The 18,495-nt window shown below is 51.3% G+C and overlaps 1 protein-coding gene across 2 annotated transcripts in view; it reads left to right on the top strand.

Moving 5' to 3' along the window:
* Window positions 1–620: 620 nt before the first annotated feature.
* Window positions 621–18,495, top strand: part of Galnt6 (polypeptide N-acetylgalactosaminyltransferase 6) — a 39,312-nt gene continuing 21,437 nt past the window's right edge. The window contains exons 1-4 of one of the 2 annotated variants that reach the window (XM_050122517.1): window positions 621–700; window positions 8,247–8,353; window positions 13,858–14,448; window positions 15,960–16,132. In XM_050122517.1, coding sequence (XP_049978474.1) covers window positions 13,955–14,448; window positions 15,960–16,132 — 667 coding nt within the window. In that variant the 5' untranslated portion in view covers window positions 621–700; window positions 8,247–8,353; window positions 13,858–13,954. Of the gene's footprint in view, window positions 701–8,246; window positions 8,459–13,857; window positions 14,449–15,959; window positions 16,133–18,495 lie in introns of both variants that reach the window. The other variant, XM_050122516.1, reaches the window with a different exon arrangement.

The following is an 18,495-nucleotide window of genomic DNA, read 5'->3' as shown; positions in this document are numbered from 1 at the left end:
GGCTTCTTGTCCCTGGCATGTACCTCATTTTCTCCTCCTTCTGGTCTCCTTTTTGTTGTGAACCTAGATTTCTTCTCCTATTTATTCTCTCTGCCCGCCAGTCCCACCTGCATTTCTCTGCCGAGCTATCGACTGTTCAGCGTTTTTTTACACCCATCAGGTGCCTTGGGCAGGCAAGGTAAAACAGATGCAACACATCTTTTCATAACTAAACAATTGCAGCATAAACAAAAGCAACACATTTATACTCACTCTGCAGCATAAACAAATGTAACACATCTTTGCCTAGTTAAATAATATTCTGCAACAGGGAGGGGAATTTATGCGTTCACAAGTTATCTGCCTGGGACACCTGGACGAGCCTCTGGACAAGCCACCACCCAGCACGACCCCCGCCGCTGGCCTCAGGCTCTGGGCGCTGCAGCCACTGTGGCTCCCGGCAGGCACGCTGTGGCTCGCTGCCCTCGCCGCCCGCGGCAGGCAATGCCGGCGACCTGGGGTAGCCGCGGACCCTGCACCCGGGGGCCGGGATCTGGAGAGAACTGTCTGGCTTCCCGGGTCTGGAGCGGAGTCGCCGCACCTGCCGCAGCCGGGTGGAGCGCCACCCATGACAGGACCCGCCCCGGGCCCGCCCTCCCAGCCTCCCTGTCGGGTAAACGGCACACGGCTCGGCGACTGCGGCTCGGCCTCAGCGCGACAGGTAAGCAGCAGTGGGGCGCTCGACCCCGCGGTGCCCTGGGACCTCGCAGCCCTGTGCTTCTCGTGGACTCGCTCCACTCGCGCTCGCTCTGAGTCCCGGCTTCCTGCTACCCGCCCCACTCCTCTCCGACCCGCAGTCAAATGAAGGGGCCGAGCCAGACACCTCCTCTGGTGCGGTGCCAACCAGCGCCTCCCTTGGGGAGACCCCCTCCACCTTTGCGGTCCAGAAACGTGGGGGGGGGGAGTTAAGCGGGGAGCTCCGACTCCCTCTTCCCTTCTCGCACGCCCGGGCGCCTACTCTGCGCTTCCCCAGATTGCGATCACCTCACGTGCTCAAGCGCGGGAAGACCTTCAGAGAGGGTCCTTTCTGCCTTGTCACCTTTGTGCAGAAGGGACAAACCAGGGGAAGCCTTGTTGGTGGGGACCGCTCGGAGCCCTTGCCTGCTTGATTCCCCCCTTGGATGCTTGGCACTTTTGAGGGGTAGAGAGCCAATTCTGTGGTATGGTATAGGGACTGTATGACTTACTGTCACCAACTTCCTGATTCTCTTCCTCACTTGTTCCATACCTCATGAAGACTACAGGGAGAACCCTTCTGTTACTTGCCCAAGGGCCAGTCATCCCAGACTCCAGACCACTGCCTCTTTGGACACTGCTGATGATAACTTGCTCACAAAGCTCAAAAAGGAAGCCCTGTCTTAAGCAGGAACTCACTGCAGTGGTCTCAGGTAGAGCTTTAAGGATTGCACTCTGAGCTTATCCCGAGACCCACAAAGGCAGGCACTGGCTGACGTTAATGACTCTAGACACACTAAAGAACCTCCAGGGCTATGTTCACTTAACCGCAGATGTGCCTGCATTCCACAGGCCCTCCTCTCCGCCCGACAGGAGAGCCTTCCCTGTCATCAGGAAGGCTAAGAAGGATGAGCTGGGCAAATTCATGTGATGACTCCATCAGGGTTCTGAAATCTACTTCATTCAAATTATCCAAGAGTTTGCATCAGCACAGGCATTCCCCAGCGATGCCACGTGCTTCAGGAACCCAGCCGTGACAGGAGAGAGCTGCTTCAGGGTTACCAGGACCAAAGAGCACGACAGGACAGTCAAAAGGAAGTAAAGAGCAAGTGAAACCGAGGGAAACTGGCTGCTGGGTAATCACTGCCCACAGCTGGTGCTGCCTCCAGCACCCGGAAGAGTCCAGGAAAGGGAGGCCCCATGGGTGTCAGGAGATCATAACTATCTTAGCCCAAGTTCAACTGGGAGAAATCCAGACACGGATGCGATCATAGGTTGAGTTCTTGTAGCCACTGTCCGGAACAGAAGTCAGGCTAAGGAGGGGCAGCGCTGTGCTCACCTGAGGCTCACAGAGGGAGGTAGTGGTGGATAATGAAGGCTGCCAGCGGCTGACTCAGCGCTCACTCCTTCTAAGGTAGCTGTTTAACCTTGGCCACATCACGTAAACTCTCGGGTAAGGAGTAAATGAGGAGGTGCCTGTGGAAGTGAGTGCTAGAGCTGCAGGGACCAACCAGACTTAAGATGTGTCATGGCTCTGAACAGACATGAGCCTTGGTGTGAATCTGCTTTTTCCTAGCTGTGTGCCCACAGTCAAGCTAGTCACTCTGTGCTTCACTTTACTTCCGGGTAAAACAGAAGGTCTGAGCTGGGCATGTAGCTCAACTGGCAGAGTGTTTGCCCAGTGCGCATAAGACTGTGGGTCCAGTCTCTAGCATCGCAAACACTGTGCATGATGGTGCACGCCTGGAACGTAAGCACTGGGGAAGAAGGAGAATCCAAAGTGCAAGGTCATCCTTGGCTAGGTAATGAGTTTGAGGCCATCCTGGACTACCTGAGACTCTGTCTCAAAGCAAAAACAAAAACCAAGACCAAACAAAACAAAAAACATAACTTATGTGAGGTTTTTGTTTATTTTTTCTTTATTTTTGTTTTTTTTTTCAGATGGGGTCTCTACATAGACCTGACTGAGCTGGAACTCACCATGTAGACCAGGCTGGCCTCAGACTCATAGAGATCCACTTCTTCTGCCCCCCCCCCCCCCCCCCCCCCAGTGCTGAGATTAAGGCATGCACCACCACTGTATTCCCAGCTTCTCAGGAGGATGCGGCAGAAGGGTTGCTTGAGCCCAGGAGTCAGGCTGAAGGCGAGCCTGGGTGACAGTGAGGTGATCATAGGCATGTCCTTGTGGCCAATATCTTTGTTCCTTGAAAAAGCAAGTGAAAGATAGTGATAGCATTGCCCTAAACATCCCCCCGGGGCTGATGGACGTAATCCAGTGTCCCCAGTTCTGGAAGTGAAGCCGAGTACCACACTGGGTGTTTGGCTGTGCTAGAATTCGGGTGAACTTGGCTCTTTATATACCCTCAGTCTTTCTTCTGTAAAAGCCCAAAATGCCCGTTTCTGGTCGATGGGATGAGAGCGAGCATTTCAGTACGCAAGAGGTCAAGTGCAGGGCAGTGCCTGTCTCTGTGAGGCTCTCAATGCTGTAATTGTGCCTTGTGTGGTAAACAAGGATGGGTTCGGCCCAGGGAGAAAAGAGCTTTGAGAATGAGTCCCCTGGCACCTGAGAGCCCTGTGGGGTCCAGTTACTCTCCAGTACCCGGCCTAGCCCAGCCTGAGTCCTAGGGAGAGATGTGCAGCAAGAAACCCCTTCTGACCACAGCTCTGCATCTAATGGCAAACAAAAGACAGACAGAAAAGGAAGTTACTACATGCACACACACACATGCATGCACACATACATACACATACTCCCCTGCACGCATGTACACTCACATATATGCACACAGATGAGCATACACACATGCACACACACATGCATGCACACATACATACACATACCCCCCACATGTACACTCACACACATGCACACAGATAAGCATACACATGCACACACATATATACCGCACTCCTGATCACACACACCTCAGTGCAGAGGGATGGATACCTGGCCAAGCTGTCAGAATGAGAAGCTTGAGAAGCAGGGTTTAAGGGTACAGAAAGCAAACAGGACGAAGTTGTCTGGATGTGTTGCTCACTTTCCTCCATGAATCTAGTGGGAAAGTCCCACGTGGAGAAAGCAGGACAAGTGAGGAGTGAGTGACTCTGGGGACAAAGATGCACACTCAACTCCCGAGGGCAGGACACACCTGGGAAACCTTGCTTTCTTCTTTGAGAGATGGGTTTCACGTAGCCTAGGATTGCCTCATCTTCTCCGTGTAAATGGAAGTGACCTTGAACTCATTTTGATTTGATTTTTTTCTTGTGTGTGTGAATGCCTTTCTTGCCTACATTCACATACTTGTGCCATGTGTGTGCCTGGTGTCCATGGAGGGCAGAAGAGGGCAGTGGGTCCCATGGGACTGGGGTCCCAGGTGGTTGTGAGGCACTAAGTCCCTGCAAGAGCAGCCATGCTCTTAAGCACTGGACCATCTCTCTAGTCCCTGACCTTGAACTCCTGGTTCTCCTTAAAGGTTGAAAACACAGGTTTGGGCCACCACATCCTTCTAGGAAGACCTCTTTTTATTTGTTTTTTAATTTAATTATGTGTATGTGCCAGAGAGGAGTTTGATTCTTTGGAGCTGGAGTTGCAGGCAGTTGTGAACCATCAGACGCAGATGCCAGAAACTGAACTTAGGCCCTCTGGGGGAGCAGTGAGCTGTCTTAGCTGCTGAGCCACCTTAGGAAGGGAAAGAGAGCCACCTGGAAGGTAAATAAATGCAGATGGCAAGCTGACTGCTGGATGAATCTGCCCCAGTTAAACAGCCTTAGTCTAATGAAATGTGGCCAGGGCTTTGCTGATCACGAAGCAAAGGAGTCGGGCAGGTACTACATCTCGTCCTCCAGGGTGAGGACAGTTTTTGACGACAGTTTTGGGTGGAGAGGAAGAATGCTCATGGGGAAGGGGAAGGGCACCCAGAAAGCAGGACATAACCAGCAAGGGTTTGGTTACCTTGGTACCGTGAAGGGATTGAACATCACAGATCTTGGTGTGAACCAGGAATTAGGGGTGCTTCTGGAAGCACTGAGGAACTGCTCAAGTCAGCGGGCTGCTTGCAGGCCTAAGGGCTGTGGCAGGTGGAAGTTTCCAGCCATCCTGAGCAGGATTCCTGCCATCAGGAGCAGACTGCCCCGGGAAGAGAGGGTCAAACTTCAGCTCCCTAACTTCTAGCCCCAGCCCTTAGAACCATCTGTCCCGTGACCCCCAGCTTGTCTCCTCCTATCCACCACCAGCCAACAGATGGCAAAACTCAATTCAAACCCTAGGAGGTTAGAGAAACCCAGCTCCCCCACCCGAGATCCTGGGGATGAAGCCCGAGAGCTGCTCGGCTTCCTGTTTAGTTGCCTGCTGTTCTGATTTCCAGTGGGTTATGCTTGGGGTAAGACAACAAAGGTGTATCAAACACTTTTATGCCAAACACTGATCCTGTTACACAGTGGTGAGAAACTGGTTGTTTTTTTCAGTGGAAAATCTGTTTGGATAACTTTAGTTCAACATTTTCTGTAAACCCAGAATGAACCTAGATGTGCTAGCCGCAGAAATAACTCAGCACACTGCTCTGGGAGAGCGAGCCCAGCACATTACTGTAGTGTTGGTCTGCAGGAAGAGCCAGAGTGTCCATGAAGGTGTAACTCAGGGACAGGGGGTGGAAACGTCCCACTGTCCTGGGACCAGAGACATCTGACAGGGAAGGAAGGCTCTAGAGACCATCGGGTCATCTTCTCATAGTGTGACTGCAGGGGAGGTAAGGCCACTGGGCTTGGTGAAGAGAACATGTCATCGTGGATGAAGGGACAACCATTTGGCTTTACAACCTTGGAGCGCCCTTCCCCCTCCAGGATCTTGAAACCAACCTGTTCCGTGAGGTCCACCTGCCTACACCAACGCCTTGGTGAGCCAATTAACTTGAGCAAATATCCTGTGGGGATGGCATGACAGCTCTCTTCCTGCAGGCCACAGAAGGCCACGTCTCTCACCTCCCGGAGGTGTGCGGTTCATTTGCATATACAGGAAGAAACGTCATTACAAAGAGGCCACCTGGCTATGGTCTGGGTGGCTGACCCTGTCTTTCATGAGAGCCAAGACCTCACTTGGTACTCCCTAGTTTTGACATCTTTAAGCATGGGATCCCTGAGTGGGAGTTGGAGAGAAGGGAAATGCAGTAAGGGGGGTTAGGAGTGGAGGAGAGGGGCAGAAGAGTCCAGGCCCTGTAGCACCGCCATGGGGAGGTGAGACAGACAGGAACGTAGCAGAGCTCTGAGAACCCAAACCAGGACCTGCTCCTGGGAGCTTCTAGCTGTGCGTCTGGAGTCCAATGGAGCTAGGCTCACCGACACAAGGCTGCTGCATACCCAGATGGCAAGCTGCTTGTGGCAGCAGAAGGCCACCTAACTCAAACACTCATTCCATCAATAACAGGCTGGGTCACCTACTCACACAGCTGGTACTTCAGACTTTGCAAGTGACAGATGGTAGAAATGGCGTGGCTCTCGAAGTCCAGGAGTCCAGGTCCCTGGCAGGGCATAGAGCCACAGTTGACACGGGCAGATTTGTGTCATGATGACAATGAAGAAAAGGGAAGTCAGGAGGCCAGAGCTGGAGGTGTGGCTCAGTGGGAAAAGCCCTTGCCTTGTCTGTGTGAAGCCCTGGCTTAGATCCTCAGCACTGGGGGCAGAGGAAGGAGAAAGAGAGGAAGACAAAGACAGGTAATAATGGGGACAGGCTAACTCTGCTTTAGTTTTGTGTATCTTGTATAACTGATTTTTCATATCACTTTACTGAAGATGTCAGAAGATCAGAGGAGACTCCTAGAAGAGGGTTGTGTCCCCGAGTTTTAAATGTGTGGCTACAAAGAAGGCATGTTCCTAGACCTGGACTCATATCAGTGTGGCAGGAGAGCTCAAAAGTCTCCCAGCAGCTTACACTCACGGTGACATCACAAGTGTAAAGTATGTGCCGTAGCGAAAATTACCTGAAAATGGGATTGTTTAACTGCTTACTTCATTGAGAAGTATACATTTTGAAGAACACATTTTAGTTCTTATTTTATCCCATTGCATTGCCCTTTTGAGACAGGTCCTCACGTGACCCAGGCTGCCTACAAACTCTGTGTAGCCATGTGACTTGAACTTCTGAGCCTCCTCCTGTCGCCTCCTGAGTGTTGAGATTACAGATGTCTCAAGTTTATTCAGTGCTGGGGTTGAAGATGAAGGCCTCGTGTGGTTAAACAGGCTCTTGACCCACTGAGGCCCATTCCCCCAGCCCAAGTTCTGATTTTATATCAAGTAATGTTTGTCACCTTCAGTAAGATAAAGTGTTAAATTTTAATTATTCAAAATTCATAAGCTAAAAGCAAAAATAAAGTTTTCCAAAGATCCTTGTTGAATCTGTAGCCTTTACACCTCTGAAGTTACTAAAGCTAAGAGCTGTTCTGAGACTTTGATCCATGCTGTACCCATAGGCAATAACGGAGAGGAAAATATGATAAAATCATGCGATGCAGTTTTGGGTTTCGTTGTTGTTTGTTTTTGTAGCACTAGTGACAGCATGTGCCGGGCAAGCGCTCTACCATTGAGCTATGTCCCCAGCCCAGCTTAGTTTCTCCTCTTCTCTTTTTAGCAGTTGCTCACTGTATAGCCCTGACCTGGAACTTGCTATGTAGCCCAGGATGCTCTTAAATTTTTGGACATCCACCTGCTCTGCCTCCTGAGTGCTGGGACAAAAGATACATCACCACTGTAGCTATCCTTTTGCATTCTGGTCTTTTTTTTTTAATTAATTTTTATTTTATGTGTTTGACTGTTTTGCCTGCGTGTATGTGTACTGCATGCATGTCTGCTGCCCTTAAAGACCAGAAGAGGGTTCTGGATCCCCTGGACTGGAGTTCTGAGCACTTGTGAGCCCTTATGTGGATGCTGGAAACAGAGCCAGTGTCCTCTGCAATAGCAGCAAGTGCTTTTAACTGCTGGGCCATCTCTCCAGCCCCTTCTAATGTCCCTCCTGCCATATGCTGGCTATTTAAAGACTTTTTGTGCAGTGACCGATTGGAAACAGTATTGGGGTAGCCTGGGCTCTGCTCTCTAGAGCAGCAAGGGAGTGAGTGTGTGCTCTATCTAGAGGATCCCATCCCCCATGTCTTCCTCAGCTAGGACTTGGGGTATCTTGGCTCTGACAAGTCTGATGAGCAGGCCCAAGGGAGGGAGAGACCTGGGAGTGGATGCTCCCTGGCAGCCTCAGGCTGTGCGCACGGTAGGGAGGGGCATGGGTCCTGCAGAGCCCTGAACTCAACCAATTACTACATTAGGGGTTATTCCTTTCCCAAGGCTCAGGGGGCACAACCTCCTGGCCCTTGTTTACCATGATTCTAGGATTGCGTCTGCATGGAGCAGGAACCCTCGACCCCGAAGCCCTGTGGCATCCATGAAATTGGTATTTCTCCGGGGCTATCTTCCTGTTGCTGGCATGCTGAGCTGACACTGAGAACAAGTCCTTTCCTGCCAAGTCTAATCACAGGTGTCTCGTTTCATTTCAGGATGTGGTTAGAACCTTGAGGAACTGCAGGTTCCAGAGAGAGCGCTTTTAGACAGCCTGACTGGATCCAGAGAGCAGATGTTCCAGAGGAGTTCCGTTTAACCCAAGGTCTGTTTCTCCAGGGAAGATAACCGCCTCTTCAAAGGACCACACTCAGCGCCTGGATGAGGGTGCTGGAGTGACGGGTAACTCCAGGAGGCTTTCCTGGAGGAGGTGAGTCCTTGCCTGGCTCTAGCTAGTTACTGCAGTGTTACCATGCCCATGTGTCCAGCTGTGCCCACTCTCATGCTGGAGTGGGAAGTAACCAGAAAACTGTCCTGAGTGCAGGCTACACGGTGGCTCAACAGACCTGGCCCAGGCTACAGAGCTCAGTCTGTTCTCGATAGTCTCTAGATTGAGGTCTGCAGCTCAAGCAGAGCCCCTGCAGCTGGCCCTCAGCGTAGCTCAGGCCCTGGGAAAGAGCCTCCACACACAACCCTGCTCCTCTCCTTGAAAAATCTGTGAGACCTGGAGGGAACCCTGCCTTTCTCAGCTGTCTGTGCTGTTCGCTACCCTTTACTTTCAATAGCTTGAATAGGTAGTACCGTGCGGCTCGCAGTACGGTGTGGCTCGCGGTATGGTGTGGCTCGCAGTACGTTGTGGGCTCGCAGTACGCTGTGGGCTCGCAGTACGCTGTGGGCTCACAGTGCAGTATGGTGTGGGCTCGCAGTACTCTGTGGCTCGCAGTACTGTGTGGGCTCGCAGTGCAGTACGGTGGGGCTCGCAGTACGGTGTGGGCTCACAGTTCGGTGTGGCTCGCAGTACCAGATGGCATTCAGCACTCGCTCCTCCCTGGCCTGCCCTGTGGAACCACCTCTTCCACTTAATTTTTTTTTTAATTTTGTTTCTATTTTATGCATATTTCGCCTGAGTGTATGTCTGTGTAGCACAGATATCTGGGTGACTGTGAAGCCAGAAGAGAGCACCAGCTCTCCCAGAACTGGAGTTACAGCAGTCGTGAGGTGTCATGTGGGTGCCGGGAGTTGAACCTGGGTCCCTAGAGCACCCAGTGCTCCTAGCTCCTGAGTGTTTTCCCAGGACTGCTCCACTTCCTGGGACCTTCACAACCCTTGGGGAGAGGCGTTGAGCTTCACACCCCACTGTCTACCTTTGTGTCCCACCCTAAGACCCAAAAGAGTTTTGCTGGTGCCACTTCTGCCACTGGCAGGACTGCTCCCTGGGTCCGATCTCCCGGTCCCCTTTACCTGGTCACCCAGCTGCTGAGCAGCTGCTGCTCACCTCGTCAGCCACCAGCTGTCCTATTCCCCTTCCTAGAGTCATTCCTGGAAAACTGCTCCCCGTTTCTCAAGGGCAAACAGTGTGAGGGCTTCACCCCAGCCAGCTTTTGCGCTTCTTTGACCTCCCACTCCCCCGCCCTGGGCTGTTGCTCTCTAATTGGCCGGTCCAGCTCAGCTTCGTTAATTCTCTTCACTTGAAATATGCTAAGCTTGTGCAGACAACTAAGGTGAACTCGGTGCCCAGCCCAACCTCCCCCCACCCCGTGTGACGTTTTGGCCTTCCTCCATCTGGCATTCCCTATACACTCCTCCTCCCACCTAAGGCCCCCCTCTGATGTGCCCTTCCTGAGGGGAGGCCTTACTCATCCTTGCCCTTTCCGAGTCCCTGGCACATAGTAGGTCTTCCACTTATAGCAACAGAGTCAATAAATGTCTCTCGTAGCCTAGATAATCCTTAATACAAAGCAGGAATTTTTAAAAAGATTTGTTTTTATTTTGTGTTATGGATGTTTTGATTCCATGTAGAGATGTGCACCATATGCACGCAATGCCCTCCGAGGCCAGCAGAGGGTGCTGGATCCCCGGGATGAGTTGTCAGCTGCCCTGTCTGTGTTGGGAACTGAACCCAGGTCCTCTGCAAGAACAGCAAGCACTCCTAACTGCTGAGCCATCTCTCCAACATCAAAATAAGGATTTCTTTCATTTATTATTGATAATGCTATGAAAGAAATCACTGTCTTGGCAGCAGACTAAGTTTGCTGGCCATTGACTCCGTGCTGACTGTGTATTCTCCATGTACAAGGGACTCCCAGCACCAGGCTTCCCGTGGACAGACCTGGGCTCAGCGAAGAGCACTAAGCATCTCAAGCAGAGTCACTGTTTTTTTCTCAGAGTAGACTCGACAGGTCTTGGGTGTGCACTATGAGGAACGAACGGGGGTGGGGAGGTAACTATCATCACCAGCCCAGGGTCACCTTAAAGCAAAGAATGCCAGCCAGGTGCCATGCCGTGGCTTTGGCCAAGGAACAGATGCCTGGGGGTGGTGATTGCTGGGAAACTGCACAGGGCCTTATTCATTGCAACGATAGAAGTACCCGAGGGCTTAGAAAACGACACTAACTCGGCCGTAGGTTTTGCATACATCACCTAACCTAATCCTCAGCACTGCCCGAGTTGGGTGTTGGCAAGTCCTAGTTTATAGATGAGGAAATCAAGGCTTAGAGGGATAAAATAAATCTCCCAAGGGTCACCTGTGGCTAATAGCTGAGACTATTTTTTGGAAACTGACTGTGCACACTGATAAGACTGCACACTTCTGAGAAACGTTTCCTTTCTCCCTTAACCCTGTACCAGCTGTAGAGGTGGCTCCTCTAAAGGGGGCCGGAGCCTGAGGTCACATCTCTTGACACCAGCATCCATCAGCTGGAGACTTTATACTAGCTTAGCTCCCGTAGAAAACTCTTCATATTCATCCTCTGACTGGGGTGCTGCCTGGCCAACCCCCTCCCTCCTCACTCTACCCTCTTACCCCTCAATCCCCCTCCCCCATGCCTAGTACTGCATGGAAGGTGTTATCATGGAATAGAATTTTAGATTAAAAGCAGCAACAACAACAATTTCATCTGGAATTAGCAACATGTGCTCATAATCTCAGCTTGTGGGAGCTGAGGCAGGAGACCATGGGTTTTAGGCCAACAAGTTACATAGTAAGATCCTATCAAAAAATAAAATAATTGCCAGACAGTGGTGGAGCATACCTTTATTCTCAGCACTGGGGAGGAAGAGGCTGGTGGATCTCTCTGAGTTCAAGGCCATCCTGGTCTACAGAGTTCCAGGACAGTCAGAGCTATACAGAGAAATCCTGTTTCAAAAAACCAAAAAGCATATACATGCATTCACACACATACATACATACATTTATACACACATACATATATACATACATACACACAAATACATACATACACACATACATTCATACACACACATACACACATACATACATACATACACACATACATACATTCGTACACACACGTAAACATATACACACATACATACATACATGTTCTAAGTGAGTAAATACAGAAGAAAGAACTTGGCCCTTGGGCAGCAGGAGTTTGAGCTCCATGGGCCCACCCATATGTACATTTTGAGGGGCAAGGAAATTTTGACAATCTGAAAAACTAACAAATGAATATAGAAATGTATTTTAATAAATATATTATGAATACATAAAATATATGTCGATAATTATGTATCTGACACAAAAGATATACAAACCTATTGTGTGTGCATGTTTTTAATTGTCTCTCACAGTCCAGCTTGACCTTGAACTTACTAGGTAGCTGAGTATAATCTTGAACTTCTGATCCTCCTGCCTCCACCTTCTGGGTGTTAGGAGGACGCGTGTGCATCACACTCTGTCAATTAAGCTCCGCCCTGGCCACACGAATCTATGATTGTGAGAACGCGGGCACACAAGCAGGCCGTGTCCGTGTACGAGAGGAGAGCAGCGCTGCAGAACTGAAGATGACCGTGCGGTCAGTCCCAGCCGGAAGTGGGTGCAGCTCTGTGAAGAGTGCCTTTAGACACGTGAGGCCTCAGCGTGACTGAAAAAGTCGTAATTGCATAGAATGAACTGCAGGATTACAGCACTGAAATCTATATGCCCTACCATGTGATAACCTCATTGCTTCCTCTCCTGTGCCCCTGTGGTTCTCAGGTGTTGGAGGTAGCTGCTTAAAATGTCATTTGACACTAATTGTCTCCATTTTAGCTGGTCATTCTTCCAGGAAATCTCACATGATACACAGAAATCTTTCATAGCTGGTGTGTACTGGCCACCATACAGAGTATACATTTGTATGAATTGATTACTATTGCTATTAGTAAGGCTTCCTTCCAGTCAATAGTTTTAGGGGAGTCGAAAGTTATGTTTTCAACTGAATAGGAAGTTGTCACCCTTAACCCCTGCATTGTTTTAGGGTCAACTATATTTACAAAATACGTGTCAAACATAGACTAAGAGTAGGCGAGGTATGGTGGTGCATGCCTTTAATCCTAGCACTCGGGAGGCAGAGGCAGGCAGATCTCTGTGAGTGAGTTTGAGGCCAGCCTGGTCTACAGAGCTAGTTTCAGGACAGGGCTGTTAAACAGAGCAACCATGTCTTGGGGGAAAAGAAAGAAAGAAAGAAAGAAAGAGAGAGAGAGAGAGAGAGAGAGAGAGAGAGAGAGAGAGAGAGAAGAGAGAGAGAGAGAGGGAGGGAGGGAGGGAGGGAGGGAGGAAGGAAGGAAGGAAGGAAGGAAGGAAGGAAGGAAGGAAGAAAGAAAGGAAGAGTAGGGGTAAGATACTGCCCACATCAACATCCGCCTCTAGAAAGAAGAACGCATTTTCTAACTATCTAGTCCTCGTCTGTTTATCTCTAATCGGTATTTCTTTGTACCTCTTTTTCTTTTTTCCCTATCCCCAATAGCCCTGGCTGTCCTGGAACTCACTGTGTAGACCAGGCTGGCCTTGAACTCGCAAACATCTGCCTGCCTCTGCCTCCCTAAAGGCATGATCCACCATGCCCGATTCCTTCATACATTTTTGTCTTTCTTCAGAAACGCTGGCTTTCTTGTTCTTAGCCTCTTAGCTTTACCGCGTATTTATACACACAGCACCGTCTCTAACACGGGCGTATTTTATAGTTTTTGGTAAAGAGCAACACTGTCTCTCTGCAGCTTGCCTTTTTACCCCACTGCTCTGGAGCGCTTCAGAGAGGTGGCTCGTTCCTTCCTTGGCTGCAGAGAGCTTCACAGAGTGGTAGTCTCACACTTCACCGTTCAACAGCTGATTATTCATTGCTACCGCTTTTGATCAGGGATGCCACAGACATTCTTGTCCAGGCCTCCAGGGTCACACAAACCAGTTTATCTGACGTACAAAGTGGGCCAGGCGGTGGTCCATGCCTATCATCCCAGTTCACAGGAGGCTGTGGATTGGGAGTTGAAGGCCAGCCTGGGCTAATTAGCAAACCCTGTCTCAAAAACCAAAACAGCTTGGAATGAGACTACAGGTGGTTCATGGAGTTGCTGTCCATCCTGTCCTCTAAGTCAAGGCACCGACAAGTGTGTTCCAGCTAAACTTTATTTTAGTGACAAAGTGTTTCCCAAAGCAGTTTCTTCCCAGCAGGAAAGACTGGGACCCAGTTTTCTCATTTATAGCAAAAGGAAATTTAGATGCCAGGATGCTGTGGCCGTGTGCAAAAGAGACGGGCACACTCACCTCGGATCCCCAGCCCTCCCCATCTCTGCAGTGGCTCAGCTCTCTCATATACCCTCTTTTCTCAGGCTGAGGCCCCAGGCGTGGCCACCCTGGCATAGCAAGCTATTTCCAAAGTGACGTCCAAGACTTGGTGCCGACCCTGCTTGGGTCCTGGTCGGGAAGATGAGGCTCCTCCGCAGACGCCACATGCCCCTGCGCCTAGCCATGCTCGGCAGTGCCCTCATGTTCTTCCTCTTCATCCGGCAAAAGGAAGTAAGCAAACAGGAGCAGCAGGCCATGGAGAAGCCTTGGCTGAAGTCCCTGGTAGGCCAGAAGGACCATGTGCTGGACCTCATGCTAGGTGCCGTAAACAACATCAGAGATGCCATGCCCAAACTGCAGATCAGGGCTCCGGACCCCCAGCAGACTCAGCTCTCCACAAACCACTCCTGCCTTCCTGGGTTCTATACCCCTGCTGAGCTGAAGCCCTTCTGGGAACGGCCACCTCAGGACCCTAGCAGCCCCGGGGCAGACGGAAAACCATTTCAGAAGAAAGAATGGACCCCTCTAGAGACCCAGGAAAAGGAAGAGGGCTATAAGAAACACTGCTTCAATGCCTTTGCCAGTGACCGCATCTCCTTGCAGAGGTCCCTGGGGCCAGACACCCGACCCCCTGAGTAAGTAGCATCCAGAACTCTCAGAGGAGACCAGAGCTGTCCCAGAAGTGTGGCCAGGAGTTGTCAGAAAGCAAGCCGAAGGGAATTTGAGAACAGGCAGGGATTTCCTCTTCCCTTTTGCTGGCCAATTGCCCTGATCGCAGGGGCTAGAGCTCAGGAGTACTGTGGTCAGGCAGGGGCCATAGGGACCTGTGAGCTGAAACACAGCTATGGAGGGAACAGGATGTAGAAGAAGAACCTAAGGCTGCCGGCCAGGACCTGGCACAGGGAACTGGGAGGGGCTGGGACAAAGCTGTGGCTTCTGCAGCCCTCAAGATGCTGAACCTGCTGCTGCCATCTGGGCCTCTGGTACTAATTTGAGAGAGGGGACGTATCCTGACTGCTGCTGTGGTAGTCCAGAAGGTCCCCACACCACCCTCTTGGTTCCCTCTAGTGAAGGCCACAGGTCCATAAGTCATTCCAACTTGAAGCCACTTATGCTCTTGATTTTGGTAAGAAGACCCACACTTGGATCTTAGAGCCGCCCTCCCCTCTAACATGTGTCCCCCCCTGTAATCACACTGTGTCCTGATAAATCTTTTTTTGTCTTTCACACTTAGCCATTGTCCTTTTTAACTAATGAGTTGGAAAGAAACAAGAGGCTCCACTAAAAGTCATGACCTTAACAGGCTGCAAACCTGGGCTTCCCCGGACTTGAGCCAACAAGGTGTAGCTTGGCCATCAGGAATCTCTCAGCAAGGAATGACGTCGGCATAGGGGCAGCCAGAGCAGAAAGCTGAGGAGGCTCCCCGGCGGTCAGACAACATCTCCCTGATAAATAGGAGAGAATCAACTGGGTCTGATAATGCCAGGACTTAGGAGGCTGAGACAGGAGGATTGCCAATGTGAGACCAGCCTGGTTTACACCGGGAGACCTTGTCTCCACAAAACGAAAAGGGTGGTCAGCTGTGTGTCCCCTGGGATTCGGGTCCCTGACCCTTACGGTGTTTAGATGGCAGGATAGCCGGGTGTCACGCAATGGTTGCTGGGGGAGACAGTGGGGGAAAGGTCCCAGGAAATTGCTAGAGTCAGATCACGAGGAGTCTGGAGAGGGTTTCGAGAGGAAGTATGAACTAGAACTCTTAGGAAGGACCTTTACCTTACTCTGAACATTTGCCCTTAGTGACTCAGCCCTCTGAACAATCACACCCTGTGCAGTGTCCAAGGTGCAGAGGGAGGCAGTTGTGGGAACACCTGGCCTGCGAGTGAAATGCAGTTGCGGGGAGGGGTGGTGTACCTGAGCATCTTGGGTGGTGGCTTTGGAGGGGACTGCACCGAGGGCGGGAGGATGGAGCCACGGAGTAAGAGCTATTCCTAAGTACAGGCAGGGAATGGAGATTGGTGTGTTGGGTGTGGGGGATAATGGGGGCTGGGGGTAAGGGAGCTCTAGACAGACCTCTCCCCCCCCCCCCGCCCGAACTCCTCCCCTGCCCCAGGACTTAGAGAGTTTGTATGTCCTTCCGTTGTTCCAGGTGTGTGGACCAGAGGTTCCGGCGCTGTCCCCCGCTGCCCTCTACCAGCGTGATCATTGTGTTCCACAACGAAGCCTGGTCCACTCTGCTGCGCACAGTCTACAGCGTCCTGCACACCAGCCCTGCCATCTTGCTGAAGGAGGTCATCCTGGTGGATGACGCCAGCACAGAGGGTGAGGCTGGCGCGTCTGAGTAGGGGCGGAGTCCAGGGGCCCTCTGAGGAGGGCAGGCCTCTAAGGACCCGGCTCAAGGCCAGGCGGGAGCGGGGCACACGGGCTGCATTCCTAGAGCCTTGAACTCGTCCGCACCACATGTGGCAACCTGGGCCTCCGAGGTTCCCTGTTTGCTATCGTGGGCAGCCCTAACTCAGGAGTTAAAAGGAAATGGCCAGCGAGTGGCTTGGCAAGTTAGTGCACTTGGCTGCCAAGCCTGGTGACCTGAATCTGAACCCTGAGACCCAGGCACTACCAACCAAATCTACCTGAGTGTTGTGATTTGAGTGTGTGTGCACAGGCGCGTGCAAATACAAACACTAAATAAAGGAGGAGTAAGGGAAGAGAGGGAAAGACGGGGCCTGCTGGGCAGGGCAGGGCAGGTGGCTGGAGGGCCCCCCTGGTCTCCCTCTGATTCTGAAGGCTCCCCCCTCAGAAGCCCCTTCTGTCCTAATTGTTAATAGGGGAGACTGCTCAAGTTTTCGACCTCCGGCCAGTTCCAGAGTGAGTATTCTGCACCTGGCTCTGACCTAGGCACCAGTCAGAGAGGAAAATGGTTCCCTGAGAAGGCTTATGAACCGTTCAGAGCTCACGGGCATAGGGCCTGAGTGCTCCTTCAGCAGACAGTGAAATGCCATGAAATGTTGGGGACTTGAAAGTCCAACCTTGAGGATTCTAATTCCAGCCCTGACTGTGCTGGGCCGCTCTGAGTTCCAGCTTCCCTTTTCTACAAAGGGGCACCCTTGACTCTGCCTATGGGAGGTGAGGGTGTGAGACAGGTGGTGAATATGATTTGTGGGCCACAGGGGATGGAATGGCATCACAGGAGAGCTCCCTGTGAGTTTGTTTTCCTCGCCTTGTGGGAGTGTGCAGCCCCGAGATGCTATTTCTGCCTGGTGTGACTGTGACTGGCTGACGATGGAGGCTGTGCTGGAGCTGGGCCTGGAAGGGTTGTTAATCCCAAGACCACTACCACAGTTTCAAGCCAAATCTGAAGCAAGCTTTATTTAAATACCTGCCAGGTGGATGGGCTCTGGCTGGGTTCCTGAGAAATGGCCCAGAATCATAGTTTGTGGTGGCATAAGAAGGAAATCCCACAATTCATTGCATTTCCCATCAGGTCCAATCAGAGGCAAACATATATCCTGAAGTACCTCCATCCTGTGAACCTCCTGCCCATCTGTGGTCAAACACATCCATGTAGATGGGTCAAATAAAAACATGTGTCTTGCTACCTCCCATAGACAACAGTTCCCAGCATTGCAGGAGCTGTCTGTCCTGGGGCAAGGGGCTCACAGGTCAGAGGCGTTTTTGTTTCATGAATCTCTAAGGCACAGTAAATAGAACTTGAAGTGTAACTTTGGCTCTCACAGAATGAGTGTCTGAGGAAGGATCAGCAGGTGGTGGGCGTGCCTGGGAGAGAGGGGAGCCCAAGCAGAGCTCTAGAGACAGGAGCCTGTTAAGGAGACTGAGGGTGGCCGCAGTTTAGGTTTGCCACGAATCTGAGAGTAACAGGATGTGGAGGTTTGTGCCTTGTTGGGATGCTGTGTTCAAACCAAGGACTCTGTAAGCAGGTTCTCTCTCTATCGATGTCGTAGTTCCTTGTCCGGTCACTGTAATCAAATACCTGACAAGGGGCTGGAGAGACGAGAGACGGCTCAGCTGTCAGGAGCACTGGCAGCTCTTTCTGAAGACACAGGTTTGGTTCCCAGGTTAAAGTTCCAGTTCACTGTGGTAGGGACGTCGCAACAGTAGGCGCCTGAGGCAGCTGGGCACACTGCATCCACAGCCAGTGATGGTCTGTGCTCAGTTGTCTTCTCCTCTTCCTGCAGTCCCAAATGCCAGCAAATGATGGCACCACAGCAGGCCACTCTTCCGGCCTCTCTTAACCAGATCAAGAGGTCTGGAGGGTCATCATTCGGTGATCTCAGAGCCCGTGAAGTTGACAGAATGAGCAATCACACATGTTGAAGTAGCATTCATGCCCTGGCTCAGTATATCTATTTAAAAAGAGACAAGGCATCACTGTGAACCCGTGCTCAAGCCCCATGCTACAGCCAGAGCCCCCCTGTCTCTCCGGCTGCTCTAGTCTGGGGTTAGGGAGGATCCTTCAAGAATATGGGGGCAGAGGGAGAGGCAGCTGGGCATAAGTACTACTAAAACCTCTTGTCTAGGGAGCTCTCTCTTTCCCAGGGAAGACTGGCACTTGGCCACACAAGTATCAAGGTTGCAGAAAGGAAGTCTGGTGGGCAAGTGCCTGGCATGTTAGGCATTTGGGAAAATCAAAAACAAGTTAAAGGCTCTGTGAGGGGAGAATCAGGGCA

Source organism: Alexandromys fortis, unplaced genomic scaffold (genome assembly GCF_014885135.2).
Source record: "Alexandromys fortis isolate MF-2015 unplaced genomic scaffold, M_Fortis_MF-2015_v1.1 scaffold_216, whole genome shotgun sequence".
NCBI classification, from domain to species: domain Eukaryota; kingdom Metazoa; phylum Chordata; class Mammalia; order Rodentia; family Cricetidae; genus Alexandromys; species Alexandromys fortis.
Note: the sequence above shows the minus strand (reverse complement) of the source record. Positions and strands in the feature narration are given on the sequence as shown.